The sequence below is a fragment of the Manacus vitellinus genome, unplaced genomic scaffold (assembly GCF_001715985.3).
Source record: "Manacus vitellinus isolate BGI_N305 unplaced genomic scaffold, ASM171598v3 scaffold_2_pilon, whole genome shotgun sequence".
Taxonomy (NCBI): Eukaryota; Metazoa; Chordata; class Aves; order Passeriformes; family Pipridae; genus Manacus; species Manacus vitellinus.
Genome location: NW_021940208.1, coordinates 6210993 through 6234132, shown reverse-complemented (window position 1 = coordinate 6234132; position 23140 = coordinate 6210993). Strand labels below are relative to the sequence as shown.

The window sequence follows — 23140 nt, the reverse complement described above, 5'->3', positions numbered from 1 at the left end:
ATAATAGCTTCATTGTATTAAAATAACTGTATCAGATAATACATTCCTGAAAAAAAAGGGGTAGACAGAAAATAAACAACAGATAATATCTGAACTCAGTTATTAGTACTGTGGCTTACATTTTCATCTCTCCTAGGTGTCAGCTGGGATATATGACCTGATTCTATTTATCTTATGGTTGGTTTCCAGGATATTATATAAATTGCTTATTAGAGCCAGCATCAGTTTGACACACATTGTTTCTAACATGGAGATGGAGAGCCAAGAAAAAGTTCACGGGCAGTTGGCTTAAAAACACTGGGAAACATTTGGGAGTACTAGGGACAACAGTCTCTGCAGCAACAGAATATTATCCATCATTTAGAAGATAAGGGGGCTTGAGCCTTCTTGTTTGCAACACACAGAAACCACTCAGCATAGTGTGGGCAGTTCAGCGCATCATCCATGGGCCCTCTACACACATACGTGCCCATGTGTGAGGTGTGAGCACATGTGACAACTTGCAAAAGCTCTGTCTATGCACAGTTTATGGATGACAGTTGGATTTTCTGAACTGCATCCTTATGTTGGCCTCCTTAGGTCTTACAACTGCTTTTTACTGTATATTGCTCCCTGCTCCCCAGGGAAAGCTGCTGACACATCTGCCCCTGAATCCTTCTACAGGAGAGTGAGCAAAGGGTAAAACGTGCCAGATACAACACTCTGCTCCACCCTTTCAGTGCAGAGCTGGAAAGGGAAAAAACGTGGCCCTGCAGAGGGGAACAAGATAATGTCAATGGGGTTTTTCTGGAGGGGGCAGGGGGAAGGAAATCCAAATCCATTAAAAAAAAATAAAATTCCTGGTAGTAGGGAGGAGTATAGACTAAGCACACAAAATAAGGGGGCTCGTCTGGGATGTGGGACCAACATAAAGAAAAACAGAATATGTTTTTTAGGGGGTTGTATGGAGGAGAAAGACTGCAATTTGGTGGGGGCAGAGTGACACAGGTGAGAGGAGGAATCCTGAACTAAGGAAAGTCAAGAAACTTGAGACAGAGAATTAGTTTTTTTTTTTTTAACTGTGATTTCTACCACTAGCTAAAGACAAGACTGACAGTTTTGTAAGCTCTTTCCCATTTTTTTGCTCTGTTTGCTTTCATTTCAATGTATCCCAGGAAGGCAGATGGCAAAAGTCATGGTCTCTATGTGATTACAGCTCTGGAAATGAGTTTCCTTAAACCACTAAAGTCTGGGAGTCAGCATTGCCTTTGGGAATCTACAGCAGATGGGGCATCATGTATCATTCTCCCTGAAGGGGTCAGAAACACCTGTGTCTAGGAAATGTGCCAAGGAAGCAGAGAAAAAGACAGTATCACAGCTTATTTTAAGAGTGAAACTTTGGAAAATACAGATCTAACAGAGATGGCATCAAACTTGCTGATGCTGGTGTAGGGAAATGTGTGTATCTAAATGCAGCTGTACGTGAGTGTGCTTCAGAAACTAAAAAAAGTCATGTTAAGAAATTAAACCTGTGCTTTTATTACAGCCCATTTTTAACAGGCACAGCCATTGTTACTTTCCTGTCCTCGACAGTCTCCGATAAAGTCATTCTGCAACCAAATACTGACAATTTTATACTGCCTTTGTGATAATACAGAAAGAATATCTGCCACTATTCTGAGCAGTACCTCTGCTTCCAGTAAAGAGCTTTTCCAGCTGAGCCCTTATTCTGAGTGTAGCAATCTGCTTCCCCAGCTTCATGGATGCATTGCTGGGAGGCAGGAAGCATTTCTGAAGCCATTTAGCACTCTCCTGCCCAGCTAGTAGCACAGGCAACTGCATTTGTTTGTTTTTTTTTTCCAAAAGCTGCTAATTGCTAGCTATGGCAAAATGGTGATAAATAATCCTGAATGAATAATGGAGTGAGCAAACAAAGCAGTAGAATCTGTTAATGAAGCACTCTTTCACTTTTGGTACAGCCTGGCCACTTCAAAGCATCCCCTCCCCAATGACACGTTTTGCAGAGCACTAATTAAAGGCTGGGTCTCAGCTCGGTGGACAATCTGGAGAATGCTGTAATCTCTCTGTTGCACACACAGCTACATGTGTGTGCTTGCACGTGCAGGAGAGGGAAGGCAGCAACAGCTGCCAGTGGCGACGGGAGAAATCCAGTGTTGCCTTTTTCCCTCCTGATCTGACCTCAGCTGCTCTGTTGGTGCAGGATGGGAAGGGTAGCAGAACAGTTGGCTTGTAGATAGGGTTAGGGGCATGGCTAGCATGGAAAGAAGTGGGAAAACATTAGAGAGACCTGTTGGAATATCTTAGACTGATTGTTGCAGAGTATAAAAGAAACTCCTTCAACTCAAGCTAGCAGACAAGCAAAGATTAATGCACATCTGTAAGTCATTGCAATTTAAGAAGTTCCACATGCCTTACCCTTTCTCTATCCAGTTTCTTTTTAACCTTCACAAGTCCCAAAACAGGATCAACTGAAAATTCATTGTCTTGATCCCCATTCACTATGGAAAAATGAATCTGGCCATTGGGAGGACTGTCCAGATCTTCTGCTATCAACTTTTTTTGAGAGAAGAGTAAAAATTAGCAAAAGAGATATTAAGTGGTCTGTATGATACATTAATTGCTCAACACTCCAAAAAGTTAGACTTCATATTCCATCAGATTAGTTACACCTGAACTGTACACCTCTACAGCAACAAGCATGAACCTAATCAGTTTTTGACAGGAAGCTCTCCTTGGACCTTCTCAAAATTCTAGCCCTAAAAAACACAGAATATTTTAATCTTACTATTCCACATAACACTTTCTCTCTGAATCCACAAGTTGCAAGGTGAGAGTATTGGGAGCTTCGGGTATGACACACTGCATGCCAGACTACACAGATACTATCTATTTGGAGCTCTGAGCAACCTGGTATAGTGAAAGGCATAGCACGGGGGTTGGAACTAGATGGATCTTTAAGGTCCCTTCCAACCCTGGTCATTCTCTCATTCTACGATCCTACTTTCTGAAAAGCTGAATTCTGCCTTTCCATTAAAACCCATTTGTTTCTACCTGACTCATGAAATGCAATACCTTGAATATGCCTTGGATATGCCATTGCTCTTTGACAGCATATAGGGGTTAAAAAGAAATAGTCAGTACTACTAATACTACTACTGTCTTTTGGGGAGAAACTTACAGCAGCCTGGAAAGCAGTAGTAAATGCAGAGTATTGGCTAGGGAACAGTTTGGGGGATCCAGGATATGGTAATTATCATTATTAACCAGTGTAGCAGTATTTTAAGGGTCACGTGGCAGAGGGCTTCACCCCACCTAAACACCTCCCACGGCCTCACTCACCATTATCACTGAGTCCCCGACGGCTGCGTCCTCGCTGATGACTGCACTGTAGACCTCCTGGCTGAATTTTGGAGCATTGTCATTGACATCTGTCACATTTACATTTACAGTTGTAACGGCGCTCAGGGCTGGCGTACCTCCATCTTTTGCTTCCACTACTAAGTAGAAATCCTTACACGATTCAAAATCCAAAGCTTCAAAAATGGAAATCACTCCTTTGAAGCAAAGGAGGGAAAGTCAACAGCCAGCAAAAAACAAATAATGCCATGGAATAAGGGATTTGACTGTAGTAAAGAGTACAGCATGCTATTTATCACCATGGTACACATACAGCACTAACTGTAAGACTGCCCAATCCAATAAAAATGTTTTTTTCATGTTTCTACTGCTGTCATTTGATTAAAGAATGATGCCAATTGCATTCGGGTTGCCTCTGCAGAAAGGACCTTTATAAGGCATGAAGCAATTAATGGTTCCTCATGAAAATAACTTTCATTATCTGAGTATCATAGATGAAGTAGTGGGGGCCATATCCATCCATTTACCATCTCATGCACAGAGCTTTTGGGAGAACTGGATGTCAGCTCTGGAAATTAGCCTTTACAAGTCAACAGAAATTCACTCCCATGCAATTAACTTCTCATGAATTACATACAAATGAATGGGATATGAATACCTTTGAGAAATCAGTTGTATATCAATTATGTGATTAAACAGAGACTTCCCCACCCAACTAGGTTTATAAATTTTGGGTTACTTCACCACACAACCAAAATTAAGATTCTCTGTAACTTGATTCACTCCATGCACCCTGACTCCCCTAGGATAGAAGCGATTTCTATGCAAGCTCTCCACTTGTTTCCCATAACCTTAACAAGAAGGTGGAGTGGGTTGTGCACAGATTACTAGTGATGCCTTGAAGGAGGCAATACCAGGCACTGCAGGAAAGACTTAAAAGCAAATCCTGAACCTTGGCAAGCCAAATCCTTTTCAATATAGACCCACCAGAAGCAGGGATGTGTGGAGCTTAAAGGTCATTTAGTCCAGCTGCTGCCCAATACAGGTCAGCTCAACCTGATGATTCTTGAATGAACTCATCTCTAATACTCTTATAAACCTCCAGCAACATCAGTTTCTTAACCTTCTTACAAAATGTATTTCAGTACTTAACAATCATTACAATTAGGAATTTCTTCCTATCGTTTAATAAAAATAATCCAAATGCAATTTAAGCCCATTCACAACTTCTTTTCTCGTGACTGGGCATGGAGAATAGTTTATTCCCCTCCCCTCTATAGGTGCTTTTTACAGGCCTGAATACTAACAGCATGTCTTCTCTTCTCTAGCTTAAACAGCCTCAAATCCTTCAGTCTTTCCTCATAAGTCACATTTTACAGACCTCAGATCATTCCTCTTAATCTTGTCTGGGCTCTCTCCAAATGAATTCTACCTTTCAGCATGACTTGCTGAAAGCAGGAGCCCTGAAGAGAAGCTTCCAAGTGGCTAGCAGAGAGTTCCCACTGATAAATGGTGTGAAGGACATTATTTTTCAAGCTCTGATCAGGCATGCTACATCACCACCTGGCTGTCTAGAAACTGAGCTCCTTCCTCTAAATTGATAATAACAGAGCTGTCAGATATTAATGAATACTATATAGTTCTAGTTTTGGGGTTTTTTCCCCCCATGTGATTAAGGTTCATTATGGGTTTTTATTGATTTATTTCCTTGGCTTCATTATCAACTGTGAAGTTAAGTATCTCTGTCTAGGCGTATTTATATTTAAATTTTGTTAGTACTAATCAACAGTATGCAGATGACAGACAACACACAGTTATGTTAAGTCCCTTCCATGTAAGGCAGTGGTGTCTGCAGAGTGGAGAATGATTTTTGCGCACAATTATATAAATGACACAATGTATCATTTTGAGATTTTCCAGGTTACTGGTTATTACAGCTGCATTCAAGTGTTACTTTCAGCTTTCAAAATCACGATTGCATTGCTCGATCCATAGTTGATGGACTAAAACCTTAATAAGGATAAAGAATATACCCCACTAAGGAAATTCCAAGAAAATAAGCCATTTGCACCAAATATGATAGTTTTTCTTGGAATTTCGTAAAGAGAAGCAGCAGTATATTTTTAAAATTTGTGATGTATAACCAAAAAGACCACAGCCCAAATCAGCGCTGAAGTCAACTGTCAGAAAAGACAAGTCAGAGCAACCTAAGTCAGTAATCTCATGTTAGGACTGACACCTATTTGGTACTGGTAGTCCTGTTTGATGCTTTCTAAGGTACAGACAGTTGAGGCTGTACTCAGCTGGTAAGCAAGTAAACATTGCAAGTGTTCTGAACCATAAGGGTTGCACAGTTTGGCTAATGGGCTGTCACATCTACATTGGCTTCAACAGACACTAATGGAGAAAAGTATTCTCCACTTGAGCTGGGGCAGCTAAGCATGACTGTAACTGACATCAACCTTCAACCTAAAATTGGTTTTAACTGTGTAGCTAATTCCACATTAACAAGTTGTGAGCCTCTGGTCTTGGAAATCTTTTGGTCCAAGAGCCTTCCGAAAGCATTCACCTTTTTCTGATGCTTTCAATTAGCATTCCAAGTAAGAGCCACTTTACAAACCTGTTTTTGAGTTAATTCTGAACTTCCCTTTCTCATTCCCCGATCTGATGAGATAGGCAATCTCAGCATTAGTACCAATGTCTTGGCTTGTAGCAAAAACAGACAGGACCTCAGTGCCAGGTGAGGTGTCTTCAGGTACTGTAACAAGATAATCTCTTCTTTCAAACACAGGGGGGTTGTCATTAATGTCTAGCACTGTAATGGTCACAGTGGCAAATGAGGACAAAGTCAGCACAATGCTCTGATCTGAGGCCTTTACAGTGATGTTATAGGAAGACTGAAGCTCTCTATCCAGAGGATGCTCCAAAATAATGATTCCTGATGACTGGTCAACTGAGAAGTAACCATCTGCAGAGTCTGCCAGGGAATAGCTGACCCTTCTGTTCACGCCTGAAAGAGAAGTAAAAGAGAAAATGATACAGTGAAATAAAGAAAAAAAAAACCTCTTCCCATCTAATGGAAACCTAAAGCAAAATTCGCTTATCCGACTGACCATTTCCAATGAGGGTGGAGCACATGAAAGTAGGAGTGCCTGTGAGTACCGTATTGCTGAAAGTTTGGGAGATAAATACATGCTCTTCTCTCATGAAAAATTCCCATAGAGAAGTTAAGTTCCTTCCCTCATCACTTTCTAAAAAAGATCACTTTGCAGAACTGCTGTGTTATGAAACTTGAAAGCAGAATCCAGATATGGTCCTTGCTCAGAAGAGCTTACAATTGAATTAGATGAGACAGGCAGAGTGCTGAAATTGGAAATGTCTCAGAGAACATCTTGAAGGAACAGAAATGTACATAAGGGAAAAATAAACCCATAAAAATACATGAGGTGGCACAGAATATATTTGCTACCAGTGCTGCCTTGATTCCACTGTTGAGCAGCAAAATATTATCGTGAGATGATACCTGTTAGACAAAAGTTGCATCCAAAAACTCCTGCCAGGATATGAACATTTTAGTAAGAAAAATCCCTCAGTCCCCCAACTTGAGAGCAAAAATTGAGTTGTTGATATGAAATATATCCTATGTTTTTAAAATCCTGCCTGTATTTCCCAACACATAGCACCTATCCACCCAGCTGCTGAATATGCAGATCTATGCTAAGGTTGTTGTCAGTAATAAGGCCTGAGGGGATGGTACTGACTTGCTTTCTGCACTACAGTGGGATAGCCATTTCAAATCTAATTAAAAGTGAACACAGATATAAGCTAATTCAAGTCCCTCGATGCTAGTTGATTTTGTGATTTGGTCCTGGGTGCTTCAGTAATAGATTATAACTAAAACACAAAGATCCACTAAAATGGAGAGTCTCTGTTTTTAACATCTCTCACTTGAGCATTTGCTGCTGTTTTTGTTGCAGAACAGACTTTACAAGTCTGACATAAATCAGATGAACAAGAGCTACCAATCCCTTCTAGGCATATTTTGTTAATTTAAAATTTGTGACAGTATTATTCTGCTTTCCAGCAGCAAAGCGCTGTAGAAATGTCTGATCAAAAGCAGCACAAATCACACTTGTTTTCTGCTTGACGTAGCAGGAGTCGACCATCCACACAAGGGGGAGCTGGGAGACTCTTTCTTCAATCACACGCACATAAAAGCTAGAACAACTACAAAGTCCCAGAACCTACTTGAAGGGCATTAGGAATTACTATTTGGCCTCTTCAGAGAATAAAGTTTTTTGCAGTGCTTGAGACACCAGAGTATATTTCAAATGTTCAAATGTCTTTAAAATAAGAAACAAATTAAATTGCAATATTGCAACAAAACAGATTCTTACTTTTTTTTTTCAATCACTATAGAACACGTCTATTCACCATGGCATCTCAAATGTGAAAAATAAAAAGTCCCTCCTTCAGCAAAACAGCAAGGCTGACAAGGAGGTGACTCCTGTCCTACAGATGAAGAACTGAGCTCAGCCCACGAACTTGTTGGAAATTCCTTCATGTGCTGAAATGCCTAGGCTCTGAATGCCCTACAGCTGCTGGAGAACATGCTCACCTCTTCCCTTAGCCTCTTGATGCATGCATCCAAATACTCTGTCAGCTGAAATAACCAAACTGACAAACATGCAAAAAGAGTAAAACCCTCTGGGAAGTGGAAGGTTTTCAGGGTCTGAATGGCTGGAGGTATGTCTACATTTTGAGCTGGGGAGGATCTCTTTCTGCTAGAAATCCTCTGTGAACTTCCACTTACAAAAAGGGACAGACCTGACTAGAGCAATTAATTACAGCCTTGGGGATGATGAAAAATGGTTTTTTTTTTTCCCCCTGATTCAGAGCACACAGTTGAACATCCAAACTACATATGAGATTTACATGTAAAATTAGTAAAATTAGTATTATTTAGTATTCTGTTCCAGCCAGTCTTGGTATCTGCCTGTTTCTACATACTCTTAAACACTTCTCTGAAGCAGGGGCCTTAACATGCATCTTTTACACATATATGTCTGTGACTGCAGGAAAGGCTTAGTCTGATTTGCATTTTTCTCTAGCACAAATCCCCTACTTGATACTCACTACAGCATACCTGGGCACAAGAAAGAAGACAGAAGATTAGGTCAGAAGACCTGAGTTGGAACAAGGATACCAACCCTTGGTGGCTTTTGGCCTGAATGCTGAAAGAAGAAAAAAAGATGCAGAAATACAGAGGTAGATATTGTCTGTCTGCTGACCTTCTCACAGAGTGTTTTGTAGGGTGGAATTTAATACTTGCTTCTTAGGAGAAAAATTAATTCAGTGAAAAAGCTGTCGCAGGAATAGCACTTTGAAGAAAGTGTTGTGTTACATCAATAGCTGTTTCCATTCAGCCTCCTGACACAATGCTGGAAAAAAGAATAGGCATGAGGCGAAGAAATAGGAAATTATTTCTACTGAAATTCAAAATGCTTTAGTCCAGAGGCTACCCTCTGCTAACAGAGAAGCATCCACCAGTGTGTGTCAATGACATTCCTGCCATACAGACAATGGTAGATTCTACTGTGACTATAAAGGAGATGATTTCTGTGAGAAGGAAACAACTGCTTCAACACCATGGTTCCTGCACTGGTAAAGAGAACAATCCTCCCACACTGCTTGCCCACAGCTGTTGGGGGATTAATGTTTGCAAACTGTGTTGTGTCAGCTCACTTACTCACTTAAACTTCTCAGATTTCTAAGGTGTCAATCATGAACATGGAAAGCCTTTGCGGGAATCACTATTACCATAAGAGGATTGCAGTACATTTTTTTTTTTAAATAAAGGAATAAGCAAGCATATTTTCTATTTAGATTTGTAATAGCATATGATAGAATATTGCCCTTTGCCAAAGCTTGTAAAACATACAGCCGTCTAGTACCTCAAATGCTACCCTTCAAATAGTTTTTTTTCTTGGTTTCTTCTGTACTAAAACAAAGGGGCATGCACATCATGCTAACTTCTATGCCATTTCTACTTTAAAGAGCATCAGGAATATAAAATAACTTCTATTCATAATTCAGGACTATCAATACCTCCTTGCCTAAAGCATGGAATCACAGAATCATTCAGATTAGAAAGGACCTTTGAGATGACTGAGACCTACCGTTGACCCAACATTACCAAGCCCATCACTAAACCATGTCTGTAAGTGCCATGCCTACATGTCTTTCTCTTAAATACTTCCAGAGATGGTGACTCAACCACTTCCCTGTGCAGCCTGTTCCAAGGCTTGATAACCCTTTCTGTACAGAAATTTTTTCTACTCTTCAATCTAAATCTCCCCTGGCATAATTTGGCTCTATTTCCTCTTGTCCTACTTCTTGTTACTCAGGAGAAGAGACCAATCCCCAACTCACTACAAACTCCTCTTAAGTAGCTGTAGAGAGTGAGAAGGTCCCCTCCGAGCCTTCTTTTCTTCCCAGCTCCCTCAGCTACTCCTCATAAAACTTGTGCTCCACACTCTTCCTCAGCTCCATTGCCCTTTTCTGACACATTCCACCACGTCGATGTCTTTCTTGTAGTGAGGGGCCCAAAACTGAACACAGGATTTGAGGTGCAGCTCAACTGAAAACTGTGGAGTTATTACACAGTTTGATTTATTTATCAACCAGCAGCGGTTTGCAAACATGGTATCTGATTATTGTGCTTCCTCCACCCCTGTCTTTCATGGTGTGATGATTAACACTGGTGTGTACCTCCAGTCTTTCCTGAGTACCCAAATATTAACTACAAAGCCAATTATTGGAAAATAAAAGTCCACAACTAAATTAGCAGCAAACAAGACAAAACAGGAATTCTAAACCAGGTTTTATAGTACTCTACTCCATCATTTTGAGATGAAAGAGAAAAATCTTGCCAGAAGTACCTTGCTGAACTGTGGAAGAATATATAGCCCCATAGGGAAAGTATTTCAAGTGATTTTTACAACTTAACCAGAAAACCTGGCTGAGTTCAATAACACTGCTACTGAGATAGGCTTTCACTGCTTTGTTCCTTTTCTCTGAGGAAACAATGGCCTTAACCCCAAAGGTCTTTACTCACACCAGTGCTCCAACAGACTCATGGTACCATGGGATGAAGGCAGAGCCACAGAGGGCAGAGATGAAGATAACCAACCCCTTACTGAAGGGAAATACTGGACAGAAATGGGAGTCATAAACTGTTAGCGGTATGATACCATCCATGGTTATTTAAAACCCTGCTTTCCATTTCAGCTGGGTCAGGTGTTGTCTTTTTTGGTGGGAAGTTGAGATTTGGATAGCTGGCTCACCCTCCCTGTCTTTTTTACTTACATGTCTGTATTTTCCTGCTAGTCTATCTGTACTGGCTGGTTGTGCAGGGAATGGGGGAGGACCTGTTTGATGACTACCATCCATGTCTTTAACCATAGGCTAATGCAGAAGCTGAAAGGCAGTAGTGGCAGGCAAGACAGAGCTGGCTGACAAGGCTGTTCCCATTTTGAGCAAAATTGGAAACCTGTATTCATCATAAATTCAGGAAAAAATTAATCAGTCAGTGAAATCACTAAACTGACTACAGATCTGGATGGCTGATGGCCCAGTGGTGATGAAGATTGCAGACGGAGGGATAAACGCACTGTTCGTTTTTAGTACAGTAAGTGCTTCTGCCTTTGGCAGACTACACCATCACTCATCATGGAAACAGGCCTGAGCACGGAGTTCCTTCACAAAGTAAAGCAGCTGTGAGTGAGGCAGGATTTAACCATCACTTAAAGCACAGTTGAGTTTGGACGATGTTGTCATTCATTCTTATACTGTGCAGGCAAGGCCGTAACACTGTGTGCATGCAGAAAAGACAAGCAGCACTGGAAATGAATATGCACCTGCAGATCAGGTTTGGGCTTCAGGTTTATTCTGAAGTTTATTAATTTTTTAACATCATGCTTGCCACGAAGTCCCATGTAGTTTTCCTCAGTGTTGCTGCTCTAGCATGACCCTAATTCCTTTGAAACAGGTTGATACTGTAGTTGTCTGATGGCTTTGCTCAGATAATTACACCTCTACATTCACTCCAGTTCTTCTTGTGTCTTAATTTGAACAGAATGGAGTCATTTAGCACTTTGATTTGGAGACAGCGGGAGGCAAAAAATTCACTGCTCTCTCTGAATGTCTCTAAAAAAATATAAACCCAGCATTTCTCTTTCATATCTTAGTTTGAACATTTCCAAACCTGATGGTGGTGACTAAATAGCAAATACCATATTGTGGAAATATTAAAAATTTTCAATTACAGCAGGACGGGAGAAAGAATTGTTTTAGATTAAAATAACTAAAATGCCTTAGCAAATGGACTTATGTATATTCTCTTTCCAAGTGATCATTTAATTTAAGATCCCTAGCTATATGGAGAGGTTATGGAAAATGAGCTTGTGTGCTACTACAGTTAAACAGTTAAAGCCATTTTCTTCTGTTGAATATTGTGAAGAAGAATCACATCTCTTCTTCAGTGTGTCCAGCTGGTTGCTAAGTATGTATCTAAATTAAAAATATATTAAACAACAACTTATGGTCCAGTGCAATCAGGAAATTCAAGGGACACTGAAGGCACAAGGCAGATATAACACTGTTTTCCTGTGAACTGGAAATTGTCTTAATTATCCAACAGTGTCTGCCCGTGGTATTTTCAGTTTTCTGTTAAATTGTGTTTAGTTGCAGACCACAAATGGACTTCTCTCAAGTTTTACCTCAATGGCTTCAATATTCATGCTCCTATCCTTACAGTACATGGCTCTTCAAAGCCCAAAACTGGAGAATGGGCAAATTCTAAGACTGATCACAAGATGTGTCCTGAAAGTTAAAAATTGTTTTGTATGAATTTTACTGGCTCCAATGATGCTTTCAGGATAACGCTTCACAGAACCTTACAGGAATATCATAACCCATCAGGAACATCAATAATAAATTTTTCTCTCATGGGAACGTTACACCACCTGAACTCATTCATTATGCAGCAATAGGGAATTAGCGATTTTAGCAGGGACTAACAGAACAGTAATTAAAACAAAATCCAGTTTTAGGGAGTTTTTTTTAGTCACTTTCATATGATACAATGTATGGTTTAATTTACAGGTCTAATAATTAAGGAAGTACATAGTCCCTTCTTATTCATCACATGCATCCCTTCCTTTAACTTTTCTAGTTTCAGAGGAAAGGTAGGTTTGGGGTTTTTTCACTGCTAACCATTTTATTCTGTAAAGTTGGTGCTAGCAAGAACTTTCATTGACAAATTTTTATTCTAATTATTTCTATGTCCCCTCTCTCCTTGAATGTCATCTCACCTACAAGAAAAATGGTAATTAAGACAACAGTGGAAAATGACAACACTGTCTCTTCAGATGGTTCAGTAGTTTACTACCAGTAATTGGCTTTATACTGTAGAACAGTATCATAATTTTAATTGTCACTTTTCAACCAAGGCATATAATGCAGCTCTTCATAGATACATTAATGAATGTTTGCTGCTCCTTTATGGATTCCTGTATATTTACACTATCAGCCTCAGTAACAGCTGAGACTTACAGCATGCAGTGTACTTCAAAAAAAAAAAATTGACATGAAATACTTTTTCACTGAATGAAAGATCTTTTTATGTGAAACTACTCAGGCCACAGTTTTTACAAAACATCTCCAAACAGAGGAAGAAAAAAATAAACTAAGGGATTTATTTATTTCGACTCAAGTGAGTGACATAAAAAACTCTGATATTTAGTAGGTTTTACCACTGTGTTATGCAAAAAGGCCCCCTTTAAATATTTATATTTGGTCTCAGATTTCAAGGTTAAGGTCTTCATATAATAAACTCTTACACTTTCAAAGAATGTGCAGTTAAATAACCAAAACACTTATAATGTACATTCACAGTGAACAATAATTTTATGCTAAAGTAATCAGCTGGAACGAATGGGAGCTAGAGCAGTATGAAACTCTAGAAAAGCTATGATTAATCAGGTATAGGTGTATGGCATGTAACTATATTATTTGCATAAACAGTGGCATGGGAATTCAAAATCATAGCTCAAGAAAAGAGGTGAGACCACTGGAGGAAAAAAGCTGGAATTTACCCCCAAAATGATCATTTACCCCTGAACACAGCTATTGCTGATCAAGACAATAAAAGACTACATGCTTCTGTGGCTGCTGCAATACTTTTGTGTTTGTAACACCATTATGTCAAGCTTAACCACAAGCATTTTGATGTAAAGAAATAGAAGAGAAAAAAATGGGGAGCATAAAGAAGATAAAGGAGGGAGAAATGAAGAAAAGTAGCTATAGAAAAATTAATCTGTATTGCAATTCCACCAATCTACAGACTCTTCCTGAATGTTAATTATTGTTTGCAATGTTTCCCACTTACCAACATCAGGATCAGTGGCTTGGACTCTTGTTAACAAAGCTTTAGTGGCTGTATTCTCATAGACACATGCAGTGTAGTGATCAGATGAAAACACTGGTGGATTATCATTAACATCTTCTAAAATAAGATGGATTTCTGATTGGCAAAACCTGCCACCACCATCAGTGGCTCGGGCAACCAAGTTGTATGCAGGGATTTTCTCTCGGTCAAGAGGGGCCAAAGATTTCAGCTCACCTAAAATTGATCAAAAACAGCAGCTATTGTTATTATTGTAGCACCATCACTGATTCTAGATAGCTTAAGTGTCTCAAAAACATGTGTTTCACAGGAATAGGAAACAGAAAACAAAATCAACCTCTCTTATTCCAATGAATGGATTAAAAACTCACAGCAGTGTCACTCCCCTCTGCTCTGCACCCAAAAAAGAGAGCTGCCGATATGAGTGCAGGGATGTCAAGCCACTCATGGTGGCCTTCAACAGCCTACAGCTTCACCCATATGAACACCACCATGTTTTCCCAAGTTTGTCTTTCTGTTACTCTCAAGATTTATAGACATCTAGATGCAGAAAGACATCCTTTTAGCAGGGCCTGTTGCGATAGGACAAAGTGTCATGGTTTTAAGCTAAAAAAGCAGGTAGATTTAGACTAGATATAAGGAAGAATTTTTTTATGATGAGGATGGTTAAACACTGGCACAGATTGCCCTGGAAACATTAACTGGATGAGTCTCTGAGCAACACGATCTAGTTGAAGATTACCGTGTGTATGGCAGGGGAGTTGGACTAGACGACCTTTAAAGTTCTCTTCCAACCCAAACTGTTCTATGGTTCTATGATACATCTCTGACCTAACTTGAAGTCTGCAGGGAAACAAGAGGATTGATATCAACTGTTCTGGTTATAACATTCAATCTAGTCAACAAAGATGTCCCTCTTTCTCCCTCCTACCACCACCACTTTAAGTGGTCATCCACACCTGCCATATCTGGAACAACTGGCTTATAACCAAATGTAACCTAACTCTTGTTAAGGAAACGAGCACCCACTGATATCAAGGAATTAAAGCTATTAAGAAACATTTCGTTGTCATCTTACCATTTTCTGGATCTAAGAAAAATTTATTGTTCCCAGCACCATAAAGAGAGTAGTGAATTTCACCATTGGACCCGATGTCAGCATCTTTAGCACTGATTTTAAGAATGACTTTGTTTGATGGAATGTCTTCAGGAAACAGTGCTGTGTATGCAACCTAGAGTCAAAAACAGAAATGTAAGCTATGCTGTGACAGTATTTCACAGTCTTTGCACAGCCATTTTTTAAACAATTTGTAGTGCATCTTTCTATAACGGAAACAATTTTCCTTTATGCAACACATTCCTAGCAATTCAAGTAACTGTTAAGCTTTGAGGTGTCACAATAAACAATGCCAAATCATGACTCTGAATAGGGCTCATCTTAGGTGTTTAACGCAATACCATTTTTTACCTTCTGTTTATTCCATTGACATCCATGAAAAGAAAATTTTGATGAGTGTGCTAACAGAAACAACTGTTTTTATCACCTCATCAAGCAGTTTTGAGGGAAATTCAGGCTGTGATTCCACAGAGTGGTTCTTGCAATGACAGTAGTCCATCAGTGAAAATGCAATGATGGGAATTATATGAGTATATACATACACACACACACACACACACACATATATATATGTATATTCTGAAAGCAGTACCATTAAGGAACTCTGGGTTTTACTATGCCTTTTCTTTCACACAGACCTTTATATTGTGCTAAAATTAGTTCCCTGTATTGCCTTTCCACAGAATAAAAGACAGTTAGCACTCTGAAAACTGTGGTCAGGCCATACTGCATGCATTCTCAACAACATGAGAGCAAGCTACATTCTTCTGCCTTTTCCACTGCATCTCTGGCATCTGGAAGGTCCAGAAAAGCTGAAGTTAAACTGGATTGGAGGCATTTCAATGTGGCTTGTGAAAGGGGAGCATATTTTTTTCTGAGGTGCCCAATGCCACCTCAAAACACATCATTTGTTCTAAAGCCAACTAAAGGCCAACATGTACATTGCTCCTTTGCTAGCTTTATGAGACCATTATCCTTGAATCTTGGTTTCACAGGAATGCTTTATCCTGCTACTCTCCCAGATCACTCTAGATTCTGCAACTAAAACCATTAGGATGAAAATCAGCATCACCTGTGAATAACTGTAAATAGCAAGGAACACCCCCAGGGAACTCATCACTTTCAACACAGTGGTTGATTTCTGTGGGTGTTGGTAACTCACCTGTTCGCAAACTGGATTATTGTCATTAACATCAGTGACGCTCACTTCCACAGCAGCTTGGGTTACAAAGAGGCCATCTGTGGCAGTGATGTTCAGATAATAAATGTCTTGCTCTTCCCGATCTAGAGGCCTTTTAACATAAACCTTCCACTCATTCTGAACCAGTCCCAGAGCGAACTTCCCTTTGGGATTCCCTCCTGCAACAAGACAAGCAACATACAGTGCACTGGAGTGTCCCTTCAGAGCTCCCACCTGGTGTAAACACACAGACACATTGCAGAAGACCTGAACTAAGCAGCCATCATTTGTTTCACAGTGATTGGTGCTTCCAAACTTGCAGACTCGGGAGATCTGTAATGACATTATGCTCCCTGTGTATATTGCCCCCCCAAATGCCTTGTATGAAAGCGAACCAATAACTTTCAGTGGCAACAAAATCCATTTAGCAGAGCTGAAGATGATCTCTTGTTTAGTTCCCCATAAGGATAATCAAATTCAAACTGTGAACAATCAATAGTCCTCTCGGGCTGGTACAATTGTGTTTCCACTTAGTCTCGAGAGAGGATGTAATACACCGTGGCTCTTGTTACCAAGACAATTTCATTAGCTCTTGATTATGCAATCAAGGACTGGAAGGGGGTTCTATTAAGGAATCCTCTAATGAAAGCTTTATCATACAACTGTGCCATTCTTGTGCTTATTAAAATGCTGGTTTTTGAAAAAGTTTACATGACACAGGAAGACACATAAGTATTAAATAGTCCTAACAAGAGGTCATTTGAGGAACAGTTGGAAGATAAGCAGTAGAATTAGATCAAATGTATCCAAGAATGGAAGATGATGAAAGGAGTACAGGAGATAAAGCAGAAGAGTTTTTTACTGTGCCCTAACTCTGACACTGAACCTGGCAATGTTGCTCTTCCACATCATTAAATTGCCTGCTGACAAAAGTAGGTTGGAAGAGGGAAAGTTTTGGTCCACATTATCCTCAGGAGGGAAGGAAGGAAGGAAGGAAGGAAGGAAAGACATGTCACGTGCAGAAGTGTACAATAATTTAGACGGGCACAGTCATTAATTTTTCCAACAGTTATTTACTCTTTTATCTGAAATGGTACAGACTCCTGCATGGTCCATGAAGAAACACCTTCAATCACCCTTCTCTGAGTCTGATCCAAATCTTCTGTCAGACAAGACAGTAAAATCCTTTAAACCAATGTTATGACTTCACTAGTCAGCTCAGTCCCACACAACCGCTCGCTCATTTCTTCCCCAGTGGGAATGGGAAGAGAATCTCAAGGGTAAAACTGAGAAAATATATGGGTTGAGACAGTGTATCTGGAAAAGCAAATCTGTGTGTATAAGCATAAAAAGGAATTCAGGGCAGGTGTTCAGCTATCTCCAGGAAAGCAGGGCTCTGTCGCCCTGACAGTTACTTGGGAAGACAAATGCCATAACTCTGGACAACCTCCCTTCCTCCTTCCTCCCTCAGCTTTTATTGCTGAGCATGATGTCACATGGTCTGGAATATCCCTTGGGTCAGCTGGGGTCAGCTGTCCTGGCTGTGTCCCCTCCCAACTCCTTGTGAACCCCTGGCCTCCTCACTGGTGGGGTGTGGTGAAGAGCAGAAAAGTCCTTGACTCTGTGTAAGCACCGCTCAGCAGTAACTAAAATATCCCTGTGGTAGAAACACTGTTTCCAGCACAAATCCAAATCATAGCCACATAGCAGGTGCTATTCAGAAAATTAATTCTACCCCAGCCAAAGCCAGTAAAGCCAACTACTCAGTCTTCTGTGCCCAGTGTCTAACACAACCTTGGTCTGTAAAAACATATCTGAAAATTTAATAATTTAGGATAGACCGCTCTAGTCATAGCAAACTCATGTGCTACAGAAACTCAGCAAGGACATATTAAAAAGCATCATGCTGCTCCACTGGGTGCACTTTAATTGCAGCTAACCTGCTACTCATATTAAGTTTTCTCATGTGCTCTCCATGCAGGAATGCAATCTGAGAACTATTGTCCATGTTGCTCATGTTTAAAAGCGGATTAGAACTATTAAGGGAATGAATGCTTATTCTTTCTTGAAACAAGTTCAACAATGTCAAACATGCTAGCGTACATTTGCTTACAAACTACTCTGAGTTCTGACACGTGTCATGGGATCTGTCCAAGCTCAATAGAAAGACCAGGTTCTTAAACCTTCCCCTCTTCCCCTGTAGTTACTTGCATGAAATGACTGCATAACTATTAGACAAAAAAAAAAAAAAAAAAAAAAAAGCAAGGCCAAATTTATTTGCATTGACTTTGCTGTCAGGCTGTCTCTGATGTTGCTTTTGCTGTCACAATTAAGTCAGTTCTCAGCAACCTTTTTAGCAAAATAACAAAGCAGAGAAGGTCTGAACTTGAAGCTGAGCTTAAAACCAAGCAGAAAAAGTCTAATGTCCATTTCATATCTACTTTCTACACAAAAAGCAGAAAAGAGATCAGAGGCTGTAATCTATGCTTCCTTCATTAACTACCAGTGACAAGATAGACTGGTTTCTATTTAATATGAAAACTAAGTCAGCTGAGTCAGGCTGAGCAGATCTTTCTTGTTAAGCGTCACCATTTGTGCTAGCTGTGACTGTGCCAAAAAAAGCAAGTTGTAATCAATAAGATTTCCAGAAAAGTAGTCAGACAGGCATTATAATTATAAAAGATCCTTGAATCATACACAGCACTAAACTGATATATCAAATACAGATATTTTCTGTTGATAGAAAACCACACAAAACCAAGCAGTTTTCCCACTGATTTCTATGACAGTCTGGAATAACCACCAGAGAACACATTGTTTAATCTGTTGTGTCATATAAACCTACATTGCTCCTAAAGAGGGTTACACAGAGTGTTGATGTATACTACAGTCCAGATCTGAATACAACTCAAGGAAATGAGAATTTGTCCACAGACTTGAGTCTGAATGTGACTTCAAAGAAGGCAGACCCCTGCTGATTGACGTTTAATTCCCTTTATTCAGTTCAACACCAGCAAAAAAAAAGCCTAACTCTCCTTTATTAAGGGCTGTAATCTTGTCACAGTGAGTTTAACGTTGTAAACCATTAATAAAAATGGTCTTCAATGTTCTTATTTTGTTTCATGATATTAATCAGGCTTTCCTCCACACTAGTCCTTATGTAAAAAAAATGATTAACTGTCCTGACCAACTAGGAAGCAATACACTCAAGGTATGGGTATCCCATTGCTGAAAAAAGAGGAAAGGTAAAATCTAATTAAAATCAGCTGGTGGTTTTTACAGCTAGCAGTAACACTACCTTGGAGCAATTTTAAAATCACTGTTGCTTTGTTGCTGATGGAATGGCTTTTAAATGACACCTAGGAATTTGGGGAATATGCATTAAAAAAATGGTTCTTGGGATCCCTTTTATTCCCCTTTACTCCATTCGAAAAGTAGCAATTTGAATTGCACAGAAACCTGTGCAATAAGCAGCAAACATGTGTAAGAGTTTATCTGCATGGCTTTTTATTAGTGCGTTCATCTTTCTTTTTTGCTTCTTAGGACTGGCTCTATACCTTGTTGATGGAAAGTAAAGGTGCACTGTAAAGTGCAACAGAAATAATGACATGTAAGCACTAAAATACTGTCAAGGAAATATTCTTAAAAATGGAAAGGCAAAAAAATCCACACCGTGGCCCAGGAAACGTTTCCTAGTACTTATACATATGTTTTGATGCAGATCTCATTCTGCAGTGATTAATTAACTTTTTCACTAATATATGCAAGCAGACTCAGTTTCCTAGGGGCATTCTAATTAATTAGTTTTTCGCTCTGAATAATGTAGCTTTTCTAAACGGAAGCCTCCTGACTATGTGTATTAATGTATTCTTTAAAATCTTTTGGCAGTTTTCTTATGTTCTACTTTGAATGTCACAACAGCGAAGTGCTAGCTACACAAAACACTCCAATAACTTTTTAGAAAGGCTTTGAGGCTAAAAGAATCAGCAGTATCTTTTATCTTTTGTTACTTGAAGTTTAAATAATGCTCTGTCTCCCTCTCTCCCTCCCTAGTCAGCAAATAGTACAAAGCCAAATCAAGCTCAAGTTTAAGTAAAGAAAGAAAACAGCCAGATACAAATGAAACGCAGAGAGACAGTGATCCAAAATAAACAAATCCTGACACACATCATTACTAAAGCACACACAGAGGCCATTATAGCAGCTAAAAGGGAATGAAAAACTAGAAGCCAACAGTATCAGTTTTCACTGCAATGTCCCCATCTGGGAGGGGGAACTGAATATTTACTAACCTGTTTATTTAGTTTCTGTCTTACATTTATGCATTTATTTTGATATTTTCAATTCCCAGTTAGAACTCTAGGCATTTGCATCACACAAAATCAATAGGTTTATCCTTACTCCCAGTTTAAGATGTGTGTTTCCTGAGCTTCTGAAATGATAAACCCAATCCTCTTAGCTTTACTATCATAAAATTGCAGACACTGTTCTTCAGCCTGCAGCATAAGGCCTACCCAAACACAGAAACATCCATTTCTCCAGAACTCCAGTATCACAAATATAAGATAAAAATAAACAAAACCCATCACTTTGCTCATACTGGGCAATCCAGCAAAAAGCCTGTGTACAATACCAGTTCTTTCTTCCAAAACACATTGTCCATCTCCCTTGTATAAGCTGAAACAAGCTTGAAGGCTATTGACTGTCCTTAGATGTTATGTTCCTGATGAAGCCTAATTAACATCACTGAGGAACATAAAACACTTTACCAAAGTCTTGGCAACTAACATTTTCCTAGTTTGCCACTGTTAGATCTCAGTAATATCTGGCTGGTTGTTGGTTGGCTAGACATCAGAAGAGCCATGGTTTTAGGCAAACTACCTCAAATGATATAGGCAATGACCTCAAATGAACTTTCAAAAGAAAACAAAAGAAACTACTGTGCTCCCTAAGTGCATCTGTGTAATCTGTGCTTCCTATTGATTTTCTATTAAGATTTATATATAGTACTTTTGCTTTGTGAACATCTTCAGCTGCTATCAAACTACAAGTAACAAAGGGTAAGTGCAAAATTTCCCCCCCCCCATCAAATGCAAATGAAAGTGGGTTTGAAAATGGCAATTACTTGCCAGTAATCATGGAAAACAATCCTAAACTGAAGGAATCCAAAACAGAATATATATATGCCCACCAGAGTGTATAAATCCCTTTTCAAAGTCAACCAGAAGACTGCAATAAGCATTTGTATTTCTCAAAAGAGCATAAAGGACTCTTCAGTGATTGCATCTGACACAGAACGTTTATTTCTATCATCTTCTAAAGGATGATTTTTTCCATCTATCTTCTGTGTGCTACTTTTCTGCTGGTGCATTTTCACAAAGCTGTTTTTGGTGGATCCACATGTCATTCTCATAATTTTTCTTCTTTCTTTTTGTTAATGTCTTGTTTTTCCCCAGAGTTTGTTTATTGTATTCACAGAAGTTTCTATGGCTCAAAACACCTCCAGAAAGCCAAAGCATTTGAATAATTGTCTAGCTAATCTGATTCCATGAAACATTCAAATGCAGTTCCTGAGATCAACTTGAGGTAAAGTGTGAATAGACTATTTTATTAGTAATACTATACTTTAATATGTTTTGACATTTAAATCAAAAGAACATAATTTCCCCTTGTGCATTTTCCAACCTCAAATCATATATTCAAAGGCAGTGGAATTTCTGAGACTATACACTTTAGTAATTGTACAGTAGGACTTAAAGAAAGTTTTGGGCTTTGACATCTAATGTTTTCAGAAGCTAATAAAACAGCAAAATATCTGACATATTTTGAACTGCGACAGAAATTAGGGTACAGAATGATCTATAATTTTTGAGTCACATGTGACAGTTGTTATTCAAAAGTCCAGTTTTTGCCAAATTAACAGCATAGGGATGTGAAGAAAAACATCATTATGTAACTAAAGGCATAATTAACTATAAGAGATGGCTGCAAGACTTCAGAACAAAGCTAATAATCATGGTGCACTAACATATCTTTGTTACGAACATAAGGGTTTTCTTTTCCCATAGTACTTTCTGCACTGGGATCCCCAAACTCCTTCAAATATCCCAAAATTTCTAGGATGAGGAACTACTTATTTACTTTTACATATGTGGAAACTGGGGCACTGGCAGCTAATGCACCTTGCCCAAGGCTTCTCAATCCTGACACCTACCCATAAGACTACCTTTGCCCCTACTTCTAATATCCTACAGCACATCACATTATGAACACATAGCCTTTGCAGACCTTTAAAGCAAATCCAAACTTTCATGTAAATGGTCAGAATAAATTTCTGGTTACTTTAAAAATGATGCTACTTCTGATGTGTAACATCAGGCAACCTATGGCTAACTAGAGTATCACGGCTCTCCCTACACACTATCCCACAGCCATTTTCAATTTGATAGCTAACAAAGGGGTAGGAGCCTTATGCTCCACAGCAAAACATACAAACTTCCCATTAGTTAAGTAATTCTTGCCCACAGGGTGCTTCCTACATGCAGTCTTGTGTAGGTCTAATCCCATTCAGTGAGAGAAATGTGAATTCATCCAATAATTTGGTTATTACTAGGTAGTTAATATTAGCTCTTGAAATGCTAAGGGAGGCAGTGACAAAGTTGTTTTCTAACAAAATCTATTGGACAATGAAAGATGGAGACAGAAAAATAACTGCAGTACCCCATCACTCATAACATACTCACACAAAAGCCAGGCTGAATCTAGGAGAAAAGAATGATAATAAGTATAACAAAATAGAAGAGAGCAATATTACCTACTTTGAAAAATGTGTTAGTAATGTAATCAAAATTGCCTTATGCTGTATATAACAATACATGTCAGCTAACCAGTGCTTCTAAGAATATTACTATTTCCCTGGTCAGGAATCTATGCTGATAAGAAATGGCATCCCCTCACCCAATAACATAAAACTCACTCATACCCCTACTGCTCCCAGCCCCAAAGAATGGTGTTTCAA

The 23140-nt window shown here is 39.2% G+C and overlaps 1 protein-coding gene across 6 annotated transcripts in view; it reads right to left on the bottom strand.

Annotated features, from left to right (window-relative positions):
- Window positions 1-23140, bottom strand: part of FAT3 (FAT atypical cadherin 3) — a 327771-nt gene that overhangs the window by 43332 nt on the left and 261299 nt on the right. For all 6 annotated transcript variants that reach the window (XM_018071264.2, XM_018071265.2, XM_018071267.2 and 3 more), the window contains exons 12-17: window positions 16105-16301; window positions 14904-15057; window positions 13808-14041; window positions 5978-6367; window positions 3340-3554; window positions 2416-2553 (exon numbers count right to left, since the gene is read on the bottom strand). In XM_018071264.2, coding sequence (XP_017926753.2) covers window positions 2416-2553; window positions 3340-3554; window positions 5978-6367; window positions 13808-14041; window positions 14904-15057; window positions 16105-16301 — 1328 coding nt within the window. The remainder of the gene's footprint in view (window positions 1-2415; window positions 2554-3339; window positions 3555-5977; window positions 6368-13807; window positions 14042-14903; window positions 15058-16104; window positions 16302-23140) is intronic.